This window comes from Melospiza melodia, chromosome 3, assembly GCF_035770615.1.
Source record: "Melospiza melodia melodia isolate bMelMel2 chromosome 3, bMelMel2.pri, whole genome shotgun sequence".
Lineage (NCBI taxonomy): Eukaryota > Metazoa > Chordata > Aves > Passeriformes > Passerellidae > Melospiza > Melospiza melodia.
In genome coordinates, this window is record NC_086196.1 from 21593947 (window position 1) to 21608844 (window position 14898).

Consider the following 14898-nt stretch of genomic DNA (forward strand, 5'->3'; position numbering starts at 1 on the left):
TCGAGCTGTTGGATACGCATCAGTTGAAAATAAACCCAGCAATAATTAAAACACTGTGCAGCGCTTTTCCCTTTGGGGAGCCGGGGGGAGGGAAGGGGGAAATCTGTTTGTATTTTTGGCCTGGTTTTCCTCATTTTCTGCCACAGAAAACAATTCTTCTTAATGATGACTGTTCCACATTCCCACTCGTGTTCCCTGCCTTTGTTAATGTGAAGATTTAAATGCACCATTTAATGCCAACATGGGCCAATGAACTCATGGCTGCACTCGCTCTCCCGGGCTGCCAGGAGGATGCACGATTCTATGACAGGCAATTAAAAATCCCATTATGGGACTAAGGAATAAGAAGTAGATGATGTATTAAAACAAGGAACATGTTTAATTTATAAATCCAAGTTATTGCATGCTGTGAAGTGCTAGGGAGAGAAATGAATAAAGAAAGGACTTTGTAGAGCTGCTCGCTATTAAGTATTATAAACAGCAATATATGTCTGGCTGTCAGAGCCTCCTGGCAGCTCTGCATGCCAGGCAGACCTCTGCCTCCCCTTCCCCCAGGGCAACTAATTTCTTCTATTTCCAAATCCAATAAGAATTTTTGCTGCATTAGCCAAAAAAACTCACAGCCGCAGCATCAGGGAGTGTGACGCGAGCAACCTGGCCTAGGGGATGGGATCTAAAGTGGAATTGCACAATTGCTCTATTAAAAATTCAGCCACGGTAATTAAAATTTGATAATAAAGACCTGCTCAGCACCTTGAATCTGTAGGGATGAATTTCTCAGGCATGTGCCTGTCTCTGCTGTGCCCAGTGTGGTGGTCTCAGGATTGCTCTCCTGGATGCCTGGCTGGGAGAGTGGGCTGCCAGGGACTCCCACATTTAATTTCTGGAGGGAAAGGGAGAGGTGTATCACATAGATTATACAAATAATTGCATAGATGGCCTCATCCTTCCAAGAAGGATCGATGCAGCAGGGTGCAGTCCTGGTGTAAACCCCCCCCAAGGATGGCTGTTTGGTCAGATTGAAGTCCTGAAGTACCTGAGCCCAATTCTCCCTCCAGATGGGAAGGCTGAGGCTTCTCCACGCTCCCTTCACATCTGCTGCAGTTATCCTCTGAAGGAAAATGCTTCTGGCCACAGCAGCTCTGGGGACAGAGGGATCCTGCGAGGGACACTAGCCTGGGATGACCCAGCAGCCTGATCAGAGGAAATCCCAGAGATCAGTCAGGGAGACAGATAAGGGGAGGGCAAAACATCCAGCAAGACATCTCTGTTCCACAGGGAGGGCTGGGAGAGGAAACGGCCCATTAGCAGCGTCTGGGGATATCAAAGAGCCATTGTGCACCGGGCTCTGCATGCAGCTTTCTCAGCGTTTGCACCTCCTTGGGGACACTGCTCCAGCCTCTCACCTCCTTACGTCAATGCATTTCCCAGCAGATTTCCCCATCTGTTTATCATCTCTAGTGGTGAAGGGTCTCATGGGGAGCTCTGCCTGCTCTGCATCTGCTCTTGTGACAGGCTCCATTCTGTCTGCAAGAGATGAATGAGCAGCCCTGGGGCGGGGAAGTCCTGGGAATAAATACTCTGGTCTGGGGAAGGGACCTTTCTATGGCGAGGGTGAGACCCTGCACTGCTGCTGTGGTAAGCTGGAGAAGAATGGGAGCCAAGGGGGTCTTTGTCTTCATCCCCAGAAAAGCAATGACGTGTTCCTACATGTCCCACTTCACATGAATGATGGAATGGTTTGGGTTGGATGAACCTCTAAAGATCATCTCGTTCCAACCTCTCTGCCATGGGCAGGGATGCCACCCACCAGACCAGGTTGCTCCAAGCTCCATCCAACTTGGCCCTGAACACTTCCAGGGATCTACAGCTTCTCTGGACAATCTGTGCTAGGACCTCACCAGTCTCTGAGTAAAGAATTTCTTCCTAACATTTAGACTAAAACTCTTGTCTCTTAGTTTACAAACATTCCCCTCTGTCCTATTAGTATCTACTCATGTAAGAAGCTGCTCTCCCTCTTTTTTATAAGCTCTCTTCAATTACTGGGAAGCTCTCTAAGGTCTTCCCAGAGCCTTCTCTTCTCCAGGCTGATCCACCCCAACTCTCCCAGTCCGTCTGCAAAGGACAGGGGCTCCAGCCCTTTGAGCTTCTCTGTGGTCTCCTCTGGACCCGTTCCAACAACTCCATGTCTTTCTTGTTCTGAGGACCCCAGTTCTGGACACAGCTCTCCAGATGGGGTCTCACAAGAGCCTGTAAGGATCCTGCTCTCCCTGGATATTCCTCAGAGAAGAACATTATCCTGCCTTGTCTCCACCAAGGCAATGCCCATCTCCTGACATGCTCGTTGGCCAAAGACTCACACAGTAAAGGAAGGTGATTAACAAATCCCAGACCAAACATGCCCCACACCAAACTGTCTGAGAGTGGACTCCAGGGGGACCTGGGCACAAGGGGAAACAACCAGCAAGAAAAAGTCCAAACGATGCAAAGCTCAGCTCCTGCAATGCACAAATGCCCGACTCAGAAGGGCTGTGTAAACAGAACGTTTGTGGAGGGACATCTCACCCAGGCAGCCAAAGGGACTCCCAAAGCCAGGAAGCACACATTTGCCCTTCCCTCCTGTCTGTACCATGCCACTGGAGGACACAGAAGCCCCTAGCTCCTGAGGGTTTTGCATATGACAGATTGGTGTGAAAAGCCCTGTGTCCCCCAGTGTTCCCCAAGTCCCCACCTCAGCGCTGGGTGGCTCTGATTCCTGGTTATATCCCTGACCCCTATTCCTGCCTGAGCTTCCAGCCATCACAACATCCCAAAAAAGCAGATTTTTCCCCTCTAAGGTGAGGGTATGGTCTGCTAGATGGGACTTTCCAAACCATTACAAAGTGAAAGTCGCTGTGACTCGGGGAAGTCCACAAGACACTTGCTGCCTCCTCACTCTCTTTGACTTGATACTGCAAGGATATTCATGGACTTCATCCAGGGCAAATGCCATGTCCAGGGTCCGGGAAGGAATAACCCCCAGGCTACAACACAGGCTGGGGTGACTGGTGGAGGAGCAGCTGTGCAGAAAGGGCACTGAGTCAGCAATGCATCATCACAGCAAAGAAGGCAAGCAGGCCCTCGGGCTGCATTAGGCAGAGCATTGCCAGCAGGTAGAGAAGGCCACTCCTCCCCTCTGCTCAGCCCTGCTGACACCATGACTGGGTACTGCAACAGCCTCCAGTACAAGAGAGATGGAGACACATGGGAAAGAGCCCAGGGAAAGGCCATCAGGACAACCAGAGCTCACACAGCCCTGTGGGATCACACAGCCTGCGAGGGGAGGCTGAGCGTGCAGGGCTGGAGAAGAGAAGCTCTGGTGTACCTGCAAGGAGGATATGGAGATGATGAACTCAAGCTGTACACAGAGGTGCACAAGGGGAACTCAATAGACACTGGACATAAGCTGAAGCCAGAGAGGTTCAGACTGGATATGAGAAAACTGTTCCCACTATGAGGAGGTCAGTTCAGCACCGATACAGGGTGTCCAGAAAGGCTGTGCTGCCTCCAGCCTTGAAGGTCTCTAAGAACCAACTCACTAAAGCCCCGAGCAACCTGGTCTGACCCAGGAGCTGGCAGGATGAAGAGGTTGGGCTGGAGACCTCCTGCAGTCCCCTCCCACATGAGCTCTCCTGTCATGCTACAGTGCCCAAGGCCATCCCATGCCCAAGACACACAGCGCATCTGTGGCTCAGCAGTGCCAAATGCTGGCTTTCCTCTCTAGGAACAGCACTGGTGATTGCATCTCCTCCCCTGCTGGGGGACCTCCACCAAACCCACAGCTACCAGATGGCCAAAAGCTGCCTCCCCCAGCACTAGCAGGGAGAGGGGGAGCAGGGAGCCTCCCGGCGCTCTCCCAGGCATCCCTAACCACAGCACATTGTTCTGGGCAGCACACAATAACCCCAGACAGAGCAGGGCGTCGTGGGGGTGTGGGATCCACAGTCACGTCCAGGAACAAAGCCCTGTGGGAGGGCAGGGGGCTGAGTGCCTGGTGTGGGGTGCAGGAGGGAAGAGGAGGGCAGCTCTCCTTCCTCTGTCCCAGTCAGAATTTGATTATCCATACCCAGCGATCGTAAACGTCCCCCACTCATCTGGTAACAATAAGGAGCCAGGGAACAGCTTGTCCTCGCCTGGCACTGCGCCACTGCCCGGGCCATGCAGCCAGAGCCACCTCCCCAGGCCCCTGATCCTCACCCCTGCTCTCTGCAGACACCTGCAAGGGTTGCAGCAAGGCGGGGGCAGCCTCTTCTCCCAGGGATCTAATGAGGATTAGCCTCAAGCTGCACCAGGAGAGGTTCAGGTTGGACATCAGGAGGAAATTCCTCATGGAAAGGGTTGTTAAACATTGGAATGGATTGCCCAGGGAGGCAGTGGAGTCACTGTCCCTGGAGATGTTTAAGGAAAGATGGGACCTGGCACTGAGTGCCGTGGTCTGGTTGACAAGGTGGCGTTTGGGTTGGACTCGATGATCTCAGAGGTCTTTTCCAACCCCACTGATTCTGTGAGTCTGAGTCACTCCTCTTCCACTCCTGCTTGAGCACAAGGTGAGCCTGGTGATGGAAACCAAAGGTCTACAAGTTCCTGGGTCAAACTCCTCTCACTCTGTGGCCTTCAGACCTGGGCCCAGCACCACCAGTATCAGAAATTGCGCATAAAAAATGGCTGCCCCTGGGTTTTGACTCTATTGAGTGAGTCTGATTCTGAGAGAGGACAATATGGGGCTCCTGCTAAGGGCACCACTGATGGGTAGTGGCTAGTGGAGATGGATGGATGGATGGATGGATGGATGGATGGATGGATGGATGGATGGATGGATGGATGGATGGATGGATGGATAGCTGATGCCTGGGAGAAATGCACAGTCTGCAGCTTGAGACCAGTGAACTGGCACAGTGGGAGGCTGCAGGATGGAGGCAGTAGCCAGTTTTCCTAGGGGCCCTGGAAAAGCAAAGAGAAAGGGAAAGATGAACACGCCTCTGTGTACTTTGGATGGGGTTGCTGTTTGTTGTTACATTATCTGCTTTCCTGTTTCCCTTGCCTCCCTTCCCTCCAGTGGAGCACTGTTTGGTTAAGTTTCTTTGTTCACAACTGGGGAAGGATAGCTGAGGAGGGAAGCAGGGGGAGGATGGCTGAGGCATGGTGTGAGGGAAGAGGCACAGAGGCAGATGTGGAAGGCTTATAGGGCAGGAGAGTCCCTTGAGTATCGAAGCTGATTTGACTAAATTTTCCAATGTTTCTGGCTAGAAATTAGTGGCGTGTTTGTGAGGACCCTTAAAAATTAAGGGTTCCTTAATTGCTCTCTTGTGTTGCCAGAAAGGTTACATTTATTACAGAATTACCTCAGTTGCAGCATCCAGAATTTTGAGGGATGTGTCCTGGCTCATTTTCAAGGACAATTTGCTCCACAGACACTTCAGGACTTGAAGAGGTTTCCAAGGCTGAAATAGAAAAAACTGCTAAGAGCAGGAATGTGGTAGCTACATGTCCAGCCCTCTGCTACCTCTAACCAGGCTTATCCCATAGCTGTGGCACTGGGGTCCCACCATCCCAGTGCCTTGCAGTGATGGGGCAGGGCTCTGGGTGAAATGAGCCGCAAGCAAGGCCTGGTGCAGCCACAGTGCTCCCAAGGCACTCCCCAGCCATGCCCATGTCACAGCAGTCATTCCCAAACTGCTGCTGGGGCTGTCCCAGGAACCTCTCAGCAGCCCTGCCCAGTTCCCTCAGTCTCAGGCCTTTAACCCCAGCTGTCACTGTAACCCCAAATGGCATCTCTGCTTCTCCTCTGACCTGGGGTGACCTTGTAACCCGCTCTGCTGCAGCATTTGTACCCACACTGATTATCTTTCACCCACAGGCTGCCTGGAACCATCCCTCACCCCCACCCTATCACTCTTGCATCAGCTTTGGTGTTGCGCAGCCTCCACACACCCAGACTACTAATCTGGCACAAAAATAACTGAGTGGGAAAAGGGAACAGGTTTCTGCTAAGTCAGGGCCGAGTTACCCAGCACAAGAGCTAAGATAAAGGGAGGATGGGCTGGAAGCCTGGAGCTGCAGGAGAAAGGACAGGAATGAGACCTGTGTGCTGGCAAGCTCCTAGGCTGGCTCAAGCTGATGTGTTTAAACCATGGCTGAAAGTGATTTGAGCTCAGGGTGTGGGACTCATGCCTCCTTCTCCCTCACATCCAGCTGGAGTTTAACTGGTGGCAAACAGAGCAGAAACAATCACAGAGAGGGTCTGACAAGCTGCTAAGGGAACAGAAAAACTGCCCGGTTTATAGAAGGACCTGGAAGCTGGTGAGATGGGAGGGATGTGTTCTTCCCAGGAGCTGGCCTGTGAACTGCTCACTGCTTTACACATCCAGCCCTGTTATTCTTTCCAGCAAGTCTCCACTAAGGATCCTCTCTTCCAAAGTCATTTAGCACCGGGGCTAATTCTCAGTTTCCTGGAGGAGGATTTGCAGGCAGTTAAAATGTGTGAAGGCAGGAGAGTGCCAGACTGCGGGGAGCATCCTACAGCCTCCTCTTGCCTCCTAAACTGGTGTGTAATGCAAGGCTGGAGCTCTCCTGCTGGAAGCCCTGCTCCCTGGGTTTTCATCTCCACTGAAAGCTTATCATGGCATAACCAGCTCCTTGTACAACCCACTGGGTTACTCTAAGCAGTGTAAAGTATAAACTATAAAGGACTATAAATTAGTCCTTAAGCTCTGCTTATGTGATGATTAAATGGCCTGAAGTGATTTAAATCTGCCAAGCTTGGGCGGGGCTTTTAAGGAGTTGCGCTGGCTGCAGGAGCCCAGGGGAGATGAGAACACCTCGCCACCTCCAGGTGACCCTGCCCTGCTCCCCGCGGAGCCCGGGACACCCAGGCACTGCCTGGAGCCCGCCGAGTCCCACCAGGCTGCTCCAGGCACATTTCCCACCGCAGCAAAGGCTGGGAACACCCAGCGCTGCCAGGGCTGAGGCTGCACAAACCCCGGTGACTCAGAGAGCCGGCGTGTTCCCAGGCTCCGTCACCTACCCACGCTGAGGCTGACCCGTTACTGATTTCCCCGATGGTTTCCTCTGTGCCATCTGGGACCTCAGCCTCATATTCCTCCCTGCTACTTGCCTCCTGAGCTGTCCCCATCCAGGGTCTCCTCCATCCCCCGCCATCATCCTCACGGATGCAGGAGAGTTTTGCCTTCCTCGCTGCGCTGTCACCGGATAGCCCTGGGAGCCGCTGAAAGGCTCTGGGTCTCGGTTTCGGGAGGCACTAACCCACACGGAGGCAGCCCTTGCCCCTTTTCAAGGACACTTGTGTTTAATGTGTGCTTTTATCGCCTGGTCAGGCGCTATTTTAAGCTCTTTGCATGTCTTTGTTGTCACCCTAAACTGCCCTGAATAACACAGTATCCAATACACATCAAATACGTGTGCAGGGACAGTAGAGCCCCATGTGAGCTACATCTCACCCTGATCATCCTCCCCGCATGAACACCACTACCTGATTAAACTGTGGCTGAGATTATCTGTGACCACTCAGCAATGAGATCCGCCCTGCTGGGGGCAGCTGGGCTGCTGAGCATGGTCACTTGGGAAGTGACATTTTCCTGGGGCTCCAAATGAAACCCCAAGGGTGCAGAGCCAGCTTGAGCAGAGGGAGCAGTGTGCTGTGCTCTGTGCAGTGAAGCCTGTGGGGTTAGAAGTGGTGAGAGTTATTTGCTGGTTCCCCTCTGTACCAGGAGGATGTAGGCTGGATTAGGCAGTGGCTGCCCGTGCCACTCCAATGGCCCTGCAGGTGACACAGGCTCAAAGCTGGCAGGATCGCGTGTGCTGGGTAATCTGACACAGGGGGGATCTTGCACCCACAGCTGACATGGATAACGGATTGGCAGGGAGGGCTGCTTGCTGTTTGCATTTGATGTTGAACCTGCAAGAGTGCACAGTCCTTCCTGGAAAGCAACTGGCTTTGGGAAGCTCATACCGAGCTTTGCAGGGCTCTCTGAAAGCTCTGCAAACCATCCCGTCTCTTGTCACCTCCCAGTGCCACTTAGGCCATGCTGCCCACAGGGGAGCAAGACAACACGTGATTGATCCTCTGCTTGGCATGAGGCTCTGAGCTCTGCTGCCAGCGCTCTGCTCATGGCTAAAACACTTAATCCACTGCTTCACTTCCTCCAGGGTAAACCCAGGGACATTGCAAGGCATTCAGGTTCATCCATAAAAATGCTCTTCATAATTTTTCATTTCAGCTTCATGACCATCAAGATACCCCAGCTGAGAGCAAGGCTTGGCTTTGTTAGGCACTGTTCAAGCCTCAGCCCCAGAGCACCTGCACCAAGGAGAAGGAAAGGGATGAGGAAGGGAGGAGGGAGGTGAATGAGGGCACTGGAGGAGGTGCCCAGGGTCCCAGTGCTTCTGCTGAGGTTAACAAGAGCATTCTGCTTCTGTAGCCAGACCTCACTCTGCAGCTGAGCCAAAGCACCTCCTGCAAAACAAGACTCCAAAGGGATAAAACCCCAAAACAAGAAGCTTCAAATGCATCCATCATTTTAACTTGGAGAGATGCAGATGTGACTGCTGGGCTTGTTCCACGTGCACCAAACCAGTCAGATAAAAGTTGTCTTGCTTGACAGCACTTGCATGACTTGGGGGGTCAGGAAGGAAACTTCTTCACAGCAAGTCACTGACCAGGGAAGGATGTGAGATGCCAGCCTCATGAGCCTCACCCCCTGATCTCACCAGGGGAGAAGATGCAGGGCCACCTGCTCTTTACCTGCTGCCTCACCTCCCCATCCCACCTGCTGGTTATCCCACAGCCCTGGGCACAGGGCTAAGGTGGTGCTCATGCCTGGCCATCAGATGCTCTTTCTCCTTTCTTAGTCCTCTGGGAAAACAGGGTCTCCAGCTGTGCTCCCACCATTTCCAGAAGAGAGATCAGCTCAGGTGTGATGGCAACCACATCTCCACCCAACAGTGCCATGCTTCACTCCCCATCTGCCACCCCTGGCTCCCTGGTGCCTGGCCCTGAAATCCCATGGGGTTCTTGAGGTGGGAAATCCATCAGTGATAACACACCTGGCTTGAAATGTCTGTGCTTTTGTATACATGTGTGTGTGTATATCTATATATTCCTGCTGGGAACATCTGCTCTTGGTAGACATTTCCCTTCCCAGTTTCCTGGAGATCATAGGGAGGGTCAAAGGGGTGAGAACGCCCACCCAAACTCTCCCTTCCCTCACCCAGGGAAGTCTATGGGCTTTGTTGATTTAACTTCCCAATTCATGTTAATGCAAGCTGTAGTTGTGGTTTCTATATGAACTGGAGTCACAAATTTTCCCATGCAGCAGCTACTTTCCCATAACAACAACACCAACACAGAAATGTTCTGTTTCTATGGGAGATGTGGAAGCAATGGTCCATGTACAGAGAATGAGGCAGTCTGAAAGGAAATTATGTCTGCCCCATTAGCCTGGTGTCTTCTAGTGCAAGTAGGGATGAGAAATCACTTCCTGGAATGTTTCTGGTTTCTACAGGGTGAAATAAGTGATGGTGCCCCATCCTCAGAAGGGTTCTAGGCCTGGCTGCATAGGGTCCTGAGCAATCTGGTCTAGTGGAAGCTCTTCCTGCCCTTGGCAGGGGGTTGGAAGGAGATGATTTTTAAGGTCCTTTCCAAGCCAAACTATTCTGTGATTCCATAGGTCGGTGGCATATTCTTCAAAATTTCCCAAATAACTTCTCTTGGCAAGACAATTCCTCCCATTTCATGAATAGGCTTGAATAAGCCTCAGGTGAGTAAGCAGGAGCACTGGCTTTCCTCACAAGGCAAGAGACCTTGCTGTTGGAGAGATGATAATTTCTGGTGGCAAACCAGGTCAGTGGATGCCTACTCGGACTCCTACCACCAGCTTAGCAAAGACCCAGCAGTCTTTGGCCAACATGAGCAGTGAGTTTCACCTACTCTGATTAAAAAAACCCTCCTTGTTTTTCAAAGTTACCAGTTCACTGACCGGGGTGTATTTGCATGACTCACGGGGTGGCACAAGGCAGAAAAAGGAACCGAATGCAGGGAGGCGAGGAGGAACTTCTTGAGCTGCTGCTGCTTCCAACAAAAACACTTCACACGAAACTCCAACCTCAGCCATCCGTTCCCTATTTTCCTCTCAAAGAGTGACAAAAGTGGAGAAGCAGCAAGCTGGTCACTAATAAGTAATTTATATCTCAGCCAGTATGAACCAGTGCAGGCAGCGTGACTGGGGTTTGTCATTGCAAGGGCTCTGAGGGGGGAGGGACAGGGGATTTGCAGATCAGCCCGTGCATTTTTGGATAATCTCTGGACTGCCTTTAGGTTCTGTATAAATAATAATAATTAAAAGCGGATGTAACTAATTGGAATCCATTCCAAAGCAGTAACATGATCCATCTTATTGCCAATCCCCTGAGTCACCCTGTCCTCCAGATGATTATTTTTCTGCTTTTCCCTAATACAAGCTGAACGCTGCCCTTCACAGTGCTGATGGACCAGTGTGGGTTGGTGCTGTTGGGGCTTTTCAAGCCCTCTTCCAGCCCAGACACAACCAGGCCACTTAGTCCTGCACCAAGAGTTGCCCTGTATTTCATCAGAGAGCTACACATTCTTAAAATTAAAATTCACTCCACCATCCACAAGCCTGGTGTTAACCCAGTTGTGTTATTGCCTATTACTTGCCCAATTTATTTTGAATTAAAAGCAGCGATGGGCATCCCATTGCTTTTGAAGAACCTTGCTGTGTCTTGGTTTGCATTTTGATCTCTCTTTGGGATGAGGCTCCCCTTCGCTGACCTCCTGGGAAGAGCACGCTGTTCCCGGGTTTGGGGGGCCCCGAGGGAAGGCAAAGCCCAGAGCAGGGCTCTGCAGCACTTGCACAGAGCACAGCCAGCTGTGGGGAACATCTTCTCCCTGCACACGTGACACACTCGGTCTCATTCCCCCCGGGAACAGCAGTCCCGCCACCGCCACCCCAGCTCCGGGAGGGAAGCTCTCCTGACTCATTCCCAGGCTCCCAAGGGTCATTACTCCTCTCCAGCTCCCTTCCAGCAACAGAGATGGAGAAAGTGTGGGGAGAAAAACTCACCTTCGTCTGGGAGAGGAGCCTTCTAGCTGGACTCAAAACTCCCTGGAATCGGAATGAGGCTTCTGGTGAGCTTCAGAAGGGCTTGGATGGAATCCATGCCTCTTTAGAGCAAGAGCACCACATTTCCCCCAACCCTCCCCCTTTTTAGATGGGATTTTATAAGTTCTGTGCTGTTTCCTTTGGCATGGCGCTGAAACCCTCCCTTGGTTCATCTGCCTTCAGGGCATCTCCAGAAGGTGACTGCTGGTCACCACGATTTCTGCAGGCTCTGGAAATCAGGTGTTTGAGTGTTTTTCTCAATACATAACCAGAAATGTGGAGACTCATAAATAGTCTTGATTTGCAGAACTCATAAACCTTGAAGGCCCTGATCAGCCATGCCTGGGGGTGCCCTGGTCTCCTGGTCAGACTTTGGAACAACGCTGAAGTCTCAGCTCAATTCCCATTTCCTGAAAGGACAGTGGACACAGGTTGCATCCTTTCCAGTCCTGACTCTGGCCCCATCTCCTGTTCCCCCGGATGCCCTGGACAAACCTGGATCTGTTTCCATCACTTGCCACAGCTATCGATGGATACTGTGACCGTCACCCTGCTCTGCCCACCCTGCTCAGATGCTGCAAGATGGGCAGTGAGGGCACTGCCATCCATCCTCCATAGAGGGATGAGTCTGTTCCCTGATAGGAACAGGAACATTCCATCACAGGGAATGTGGTACGTGTTCATAGAGTCATGGAATGGTTTAGGTTGGAATGGACATGTAAAGGCTGTCTAGTTCCAACCCCCATTCCACCGGCAGGGATGCCACCAGGCTGCTCAGAGACCCGTCCCAGCTGGCCTTGGGATGAGGGACGAGGCAGGGATGGGGCTCCACATCTTCTCTGGACAACCTGTGCCAGTGCTCACCACCCCTTTCGTGAAAAATTTCTTCCCTGTATGTCTGACATTGGACAACACGAAAAACAAAACCAACAAAAGTCTCCCCGGAGATTTCACGGTGCCGAGCACCCACACCCCGCTGTGATTCCTCCGCGCCCACTACCCCGGCACGGCGGAGCCCCACCCGACCCAAGGCACGGGGGGATGCGGAGCGGCCGCTGTCCCCGGGCCGGGGCGGGCGATGGGGACCGGGTCGGGCGATGGGGACCGGGTCGGGCGATGGGGACCGGGGCGGGCGATGGGACCGGGGCGGGCGATGGGGACCGGGGCGGGCGATGGGACCGGGGCGGGCGATGGGGACCGGGTCGGGCGATGGGACCGGGGCGGGCGATGGGACCGGGGCGGGCGATGGGGACCGGGGCGGGCGATGGGGACCGGGGCGGGCGATGGGACCGGGGCGGGCGATGGGGACCGGGGCGGGCGATGGGGACCGGGGCGGGCGATGGGACCGGGGCGGGCGATGGGGACCGGGGCGGGCGATGGGACCGGGGCGGGCGATGGGGACCGGGGCGGGCGATGGGACCGGGGCGGGCGATGGGGACCGGGGCGGGCGCCGTCCCCGCGCTGTCCCCGCGCCGTCCCCGCGCCGTCCCCGCGCTGTCCCCGCGCCGTCCCCGCGCCGCGGGAGGGCGCCCTGGCGCGCGGGCGGGTGACGCCACGGCCGGGCCCCGCCCCGCGCTGTCCCCGCGCGCCGCCCCCACGTGCGCGCCGCCCCCGCGGCAGAGCGCGCGCGGCGGCCCCGCAGCAGGGCAGGGCAGGGCAGGGCAGGTGGGAGCGCGGCTGGGCCCCCGCCCCGCCCGGCCCGGCCCGGCCCCGGCCTCGGCCCCGGCTCGGCCCCGGGCCCGGCCCGGCCCCCGCCATGGGCGCCCGGCCGCCGCCGGCCCCGCGCCCCGCCGCCTGAGGCAGCGCCTCGCCCGCAGCCCCGGCACCATGGGGGCCGCCGCGGCGGGCCGGAGCTCCGCCGGGTTCGCCGGCATCCTCGCGGTGAGTGTGCGAAGCGCGGGGATCCGTCCGTGCGTGCGCCGCCCGCGCAGCATCCGCGTGTCCGCGGCGTGGGTGGGGATGTGCTGGGGATGTGCTGCAGTGCGGGGCCGCCCGCCCGCCCGCCCGCGCCTCCTGCCCCGCCCGGGGCAGCTCGGCAGAGGGGGAGGCTGTTCGGGTGTCCTGCTGACCCCGCTCCGCGCGTCGGGGGCCGTGCCGGGCCCCGCTGCGCCCTCCCCGGGGCTGCTGCCCGCCCCAGCCCCGCGTCCCGGCAGGGGACGCCGGCTGGGTGCGATATTCCCTGCGATATCCATCCTGCCCATCCCTACGTTAGCGCAGGCGGCGGCATCCCCCAGCCGGGGCTGTGCCGCTCATCCAGAGCTGAGCGGATCCTTGCTCCGCTCTCTGCGCTGCTCCGGGAGCTCGGCACTGGAGAGGGATCCATCTATCCATCCGTCTATCCATCCATCCATCCGTCCCTCCCCTCCGCGGCCGCTTTTCTTGCCACCCTTTGGACAGGCAGTAAAACTCCCCGCTGCGAATGGCAGGCGGCTGCCCTGGCTTATCGCGGAAATGTTTTCCGGCGGCTTTATCTCCCCTTTTACCTGCCCAGGTAGGGCACTTCCCAGTCAGCGCTTTAGGTCTGCGTCCCGTCTCTTTGGGGAGAGACAGTAATTCGGTGTGTCAAGCAGACGCCGCAGCTGCTGCGGCTGGGTTGTGTAACCGAGGAGAGCACTTGCTCTTGAACTCAAGGTGGATCTGAGCAAGCTGGCGCTGGCTCGACAGGAATCCGAGTAAACAACAAATAATGTGAACCTAGAAGGGCATTAGCCGCGAAGCAGCCTCTGGAGGCGAAGGGGAACTTGGCGCAGTGGCGGAGCAGACGGGGTCCGTGCTCGGTGCTGCCTGGGCGCTCCCCAGGGCTGCATTCCCGCTGGGAGAAGCGAGCCAGGAGAAGCCTGAGCTGCTGCACGTCTGGAAGATGAGATGCTGATGGGGAGTTTCAGATATGCGGCTCCAGCTGGGATCCTGGAGGTCAGTTGGGAATGGAGGGTGTAGAGGGAAGAGGTGGAAAAAAAGAGTGATGTAAAGGTGTGGGGAAATACAACAGCAATTTTGGGGCATGAAGCAAGACTGAGCAAATGCACATGTATGTTACTTGTGTGTGTGAGTGTGTTCTCACTCCTGTGTGTGGGATTATACAGGCAAGGCAAAATTCCCATTTGCTTGTGAGCTTGGGTTTTCATCTGATACCTTCAACATTTGTTGGGCATCTCCCTTTGGTCACACAAGGAGTTTGTGTCTTTCCAGCCCGAATGAAGTATGTTCAAGGGAAGTATGTTCAAATAGATAGCTTGTGGGTCTTTTACCAGCACAGCAATCCCGAATTTGCCTGGCTGCTGAGTTTTGGAGCAGTAGCAGCTTGGCAGCAGTTGTGTGGGGCTGTGTTGGCTGTGATTTCATTTTCTTGGTGGATTTTTTTGGGACCCCGCTGACTGCAGCAAGGTAGTTTCCACCATCTCCCCTATTACCCTTGCCTGGAACCAGAACAACATCACCTTACTCCAGCTTGGGGCTTTTGGAAAGCTGGGGGATTTCATCTGTTTGGGGTAGAACTGTGGCTGGCAGGGGTGCTTCCGAGCTCTGGTCCGTGCTGGCTGCAGGGCTGGCTGCTGGGTTTTCCTTCATGGGGACCAGATGTTGTGGTGCTGCTGTTCTGGCTCGCTCCACTCCCTGTTTCACTCTTGAGATGGGTAAAAGAACTGCTGAGCAGTGAGTCCCAGACTCTCATTTCACAAACCCCAAACCAGCTGAAATAGCTGGTCATGTTGCAAGAAGCCGA

General features: G+C 54.8%; 1 protein-coding gene and 1 long non-coding RNA gene across 4 annotated transcripts in view; one reads left to right on the plus strand and one right to left on the minus strand.

Moving 5' to 3' along the window:
• Positions 1-13895, minus strand: part of LOC134415506 (uncharacterized) — a 32005-nt gene extending 18110 nt beyond the window's left edge. The window contains exons 1-3 of one of the 2 annotated variants that reach the window (XR_010027067.1): positions 13661-13895; positions 5382-5480; positions 4237-4980 (exon numbers count right to left, since the gene is read on the minus strand). This is a non-coding gene — a long non-coding RNA (uncharacterized LOC134415506). Of the gene's footprint in view, positions 1-285; positions 4981-5381; positions 5481-13660 lie in introns of those variants that run through there. The other variant, XR_010027066.1, reaches the window with a different exon arrangement.
• The window catches only part of TNFRSF21 (TNF receptor superfamily member 21), a 35126-nt gene continuing 33196 nt past the window's right edge, over positions 12969-14898 (plus strand). Inside the window, exon 1 of one of the 2 annotated variants that reach the window (XM_063150956.1) lies at positions 12969-13058. In XM_063150956.1, the coding sequence (XP_063007026.1) occupies positions 13005-13058 (54 nt within the window). In that variant the 5' untranslated portion in view covers positions 12969-13004. Of the gene's footprint in view, positions 13059-13875; positions 14091-14898 lie in introns of those variants that run through there. The other variant, XM_063150957.1, reaches the window with a different exon arrangement.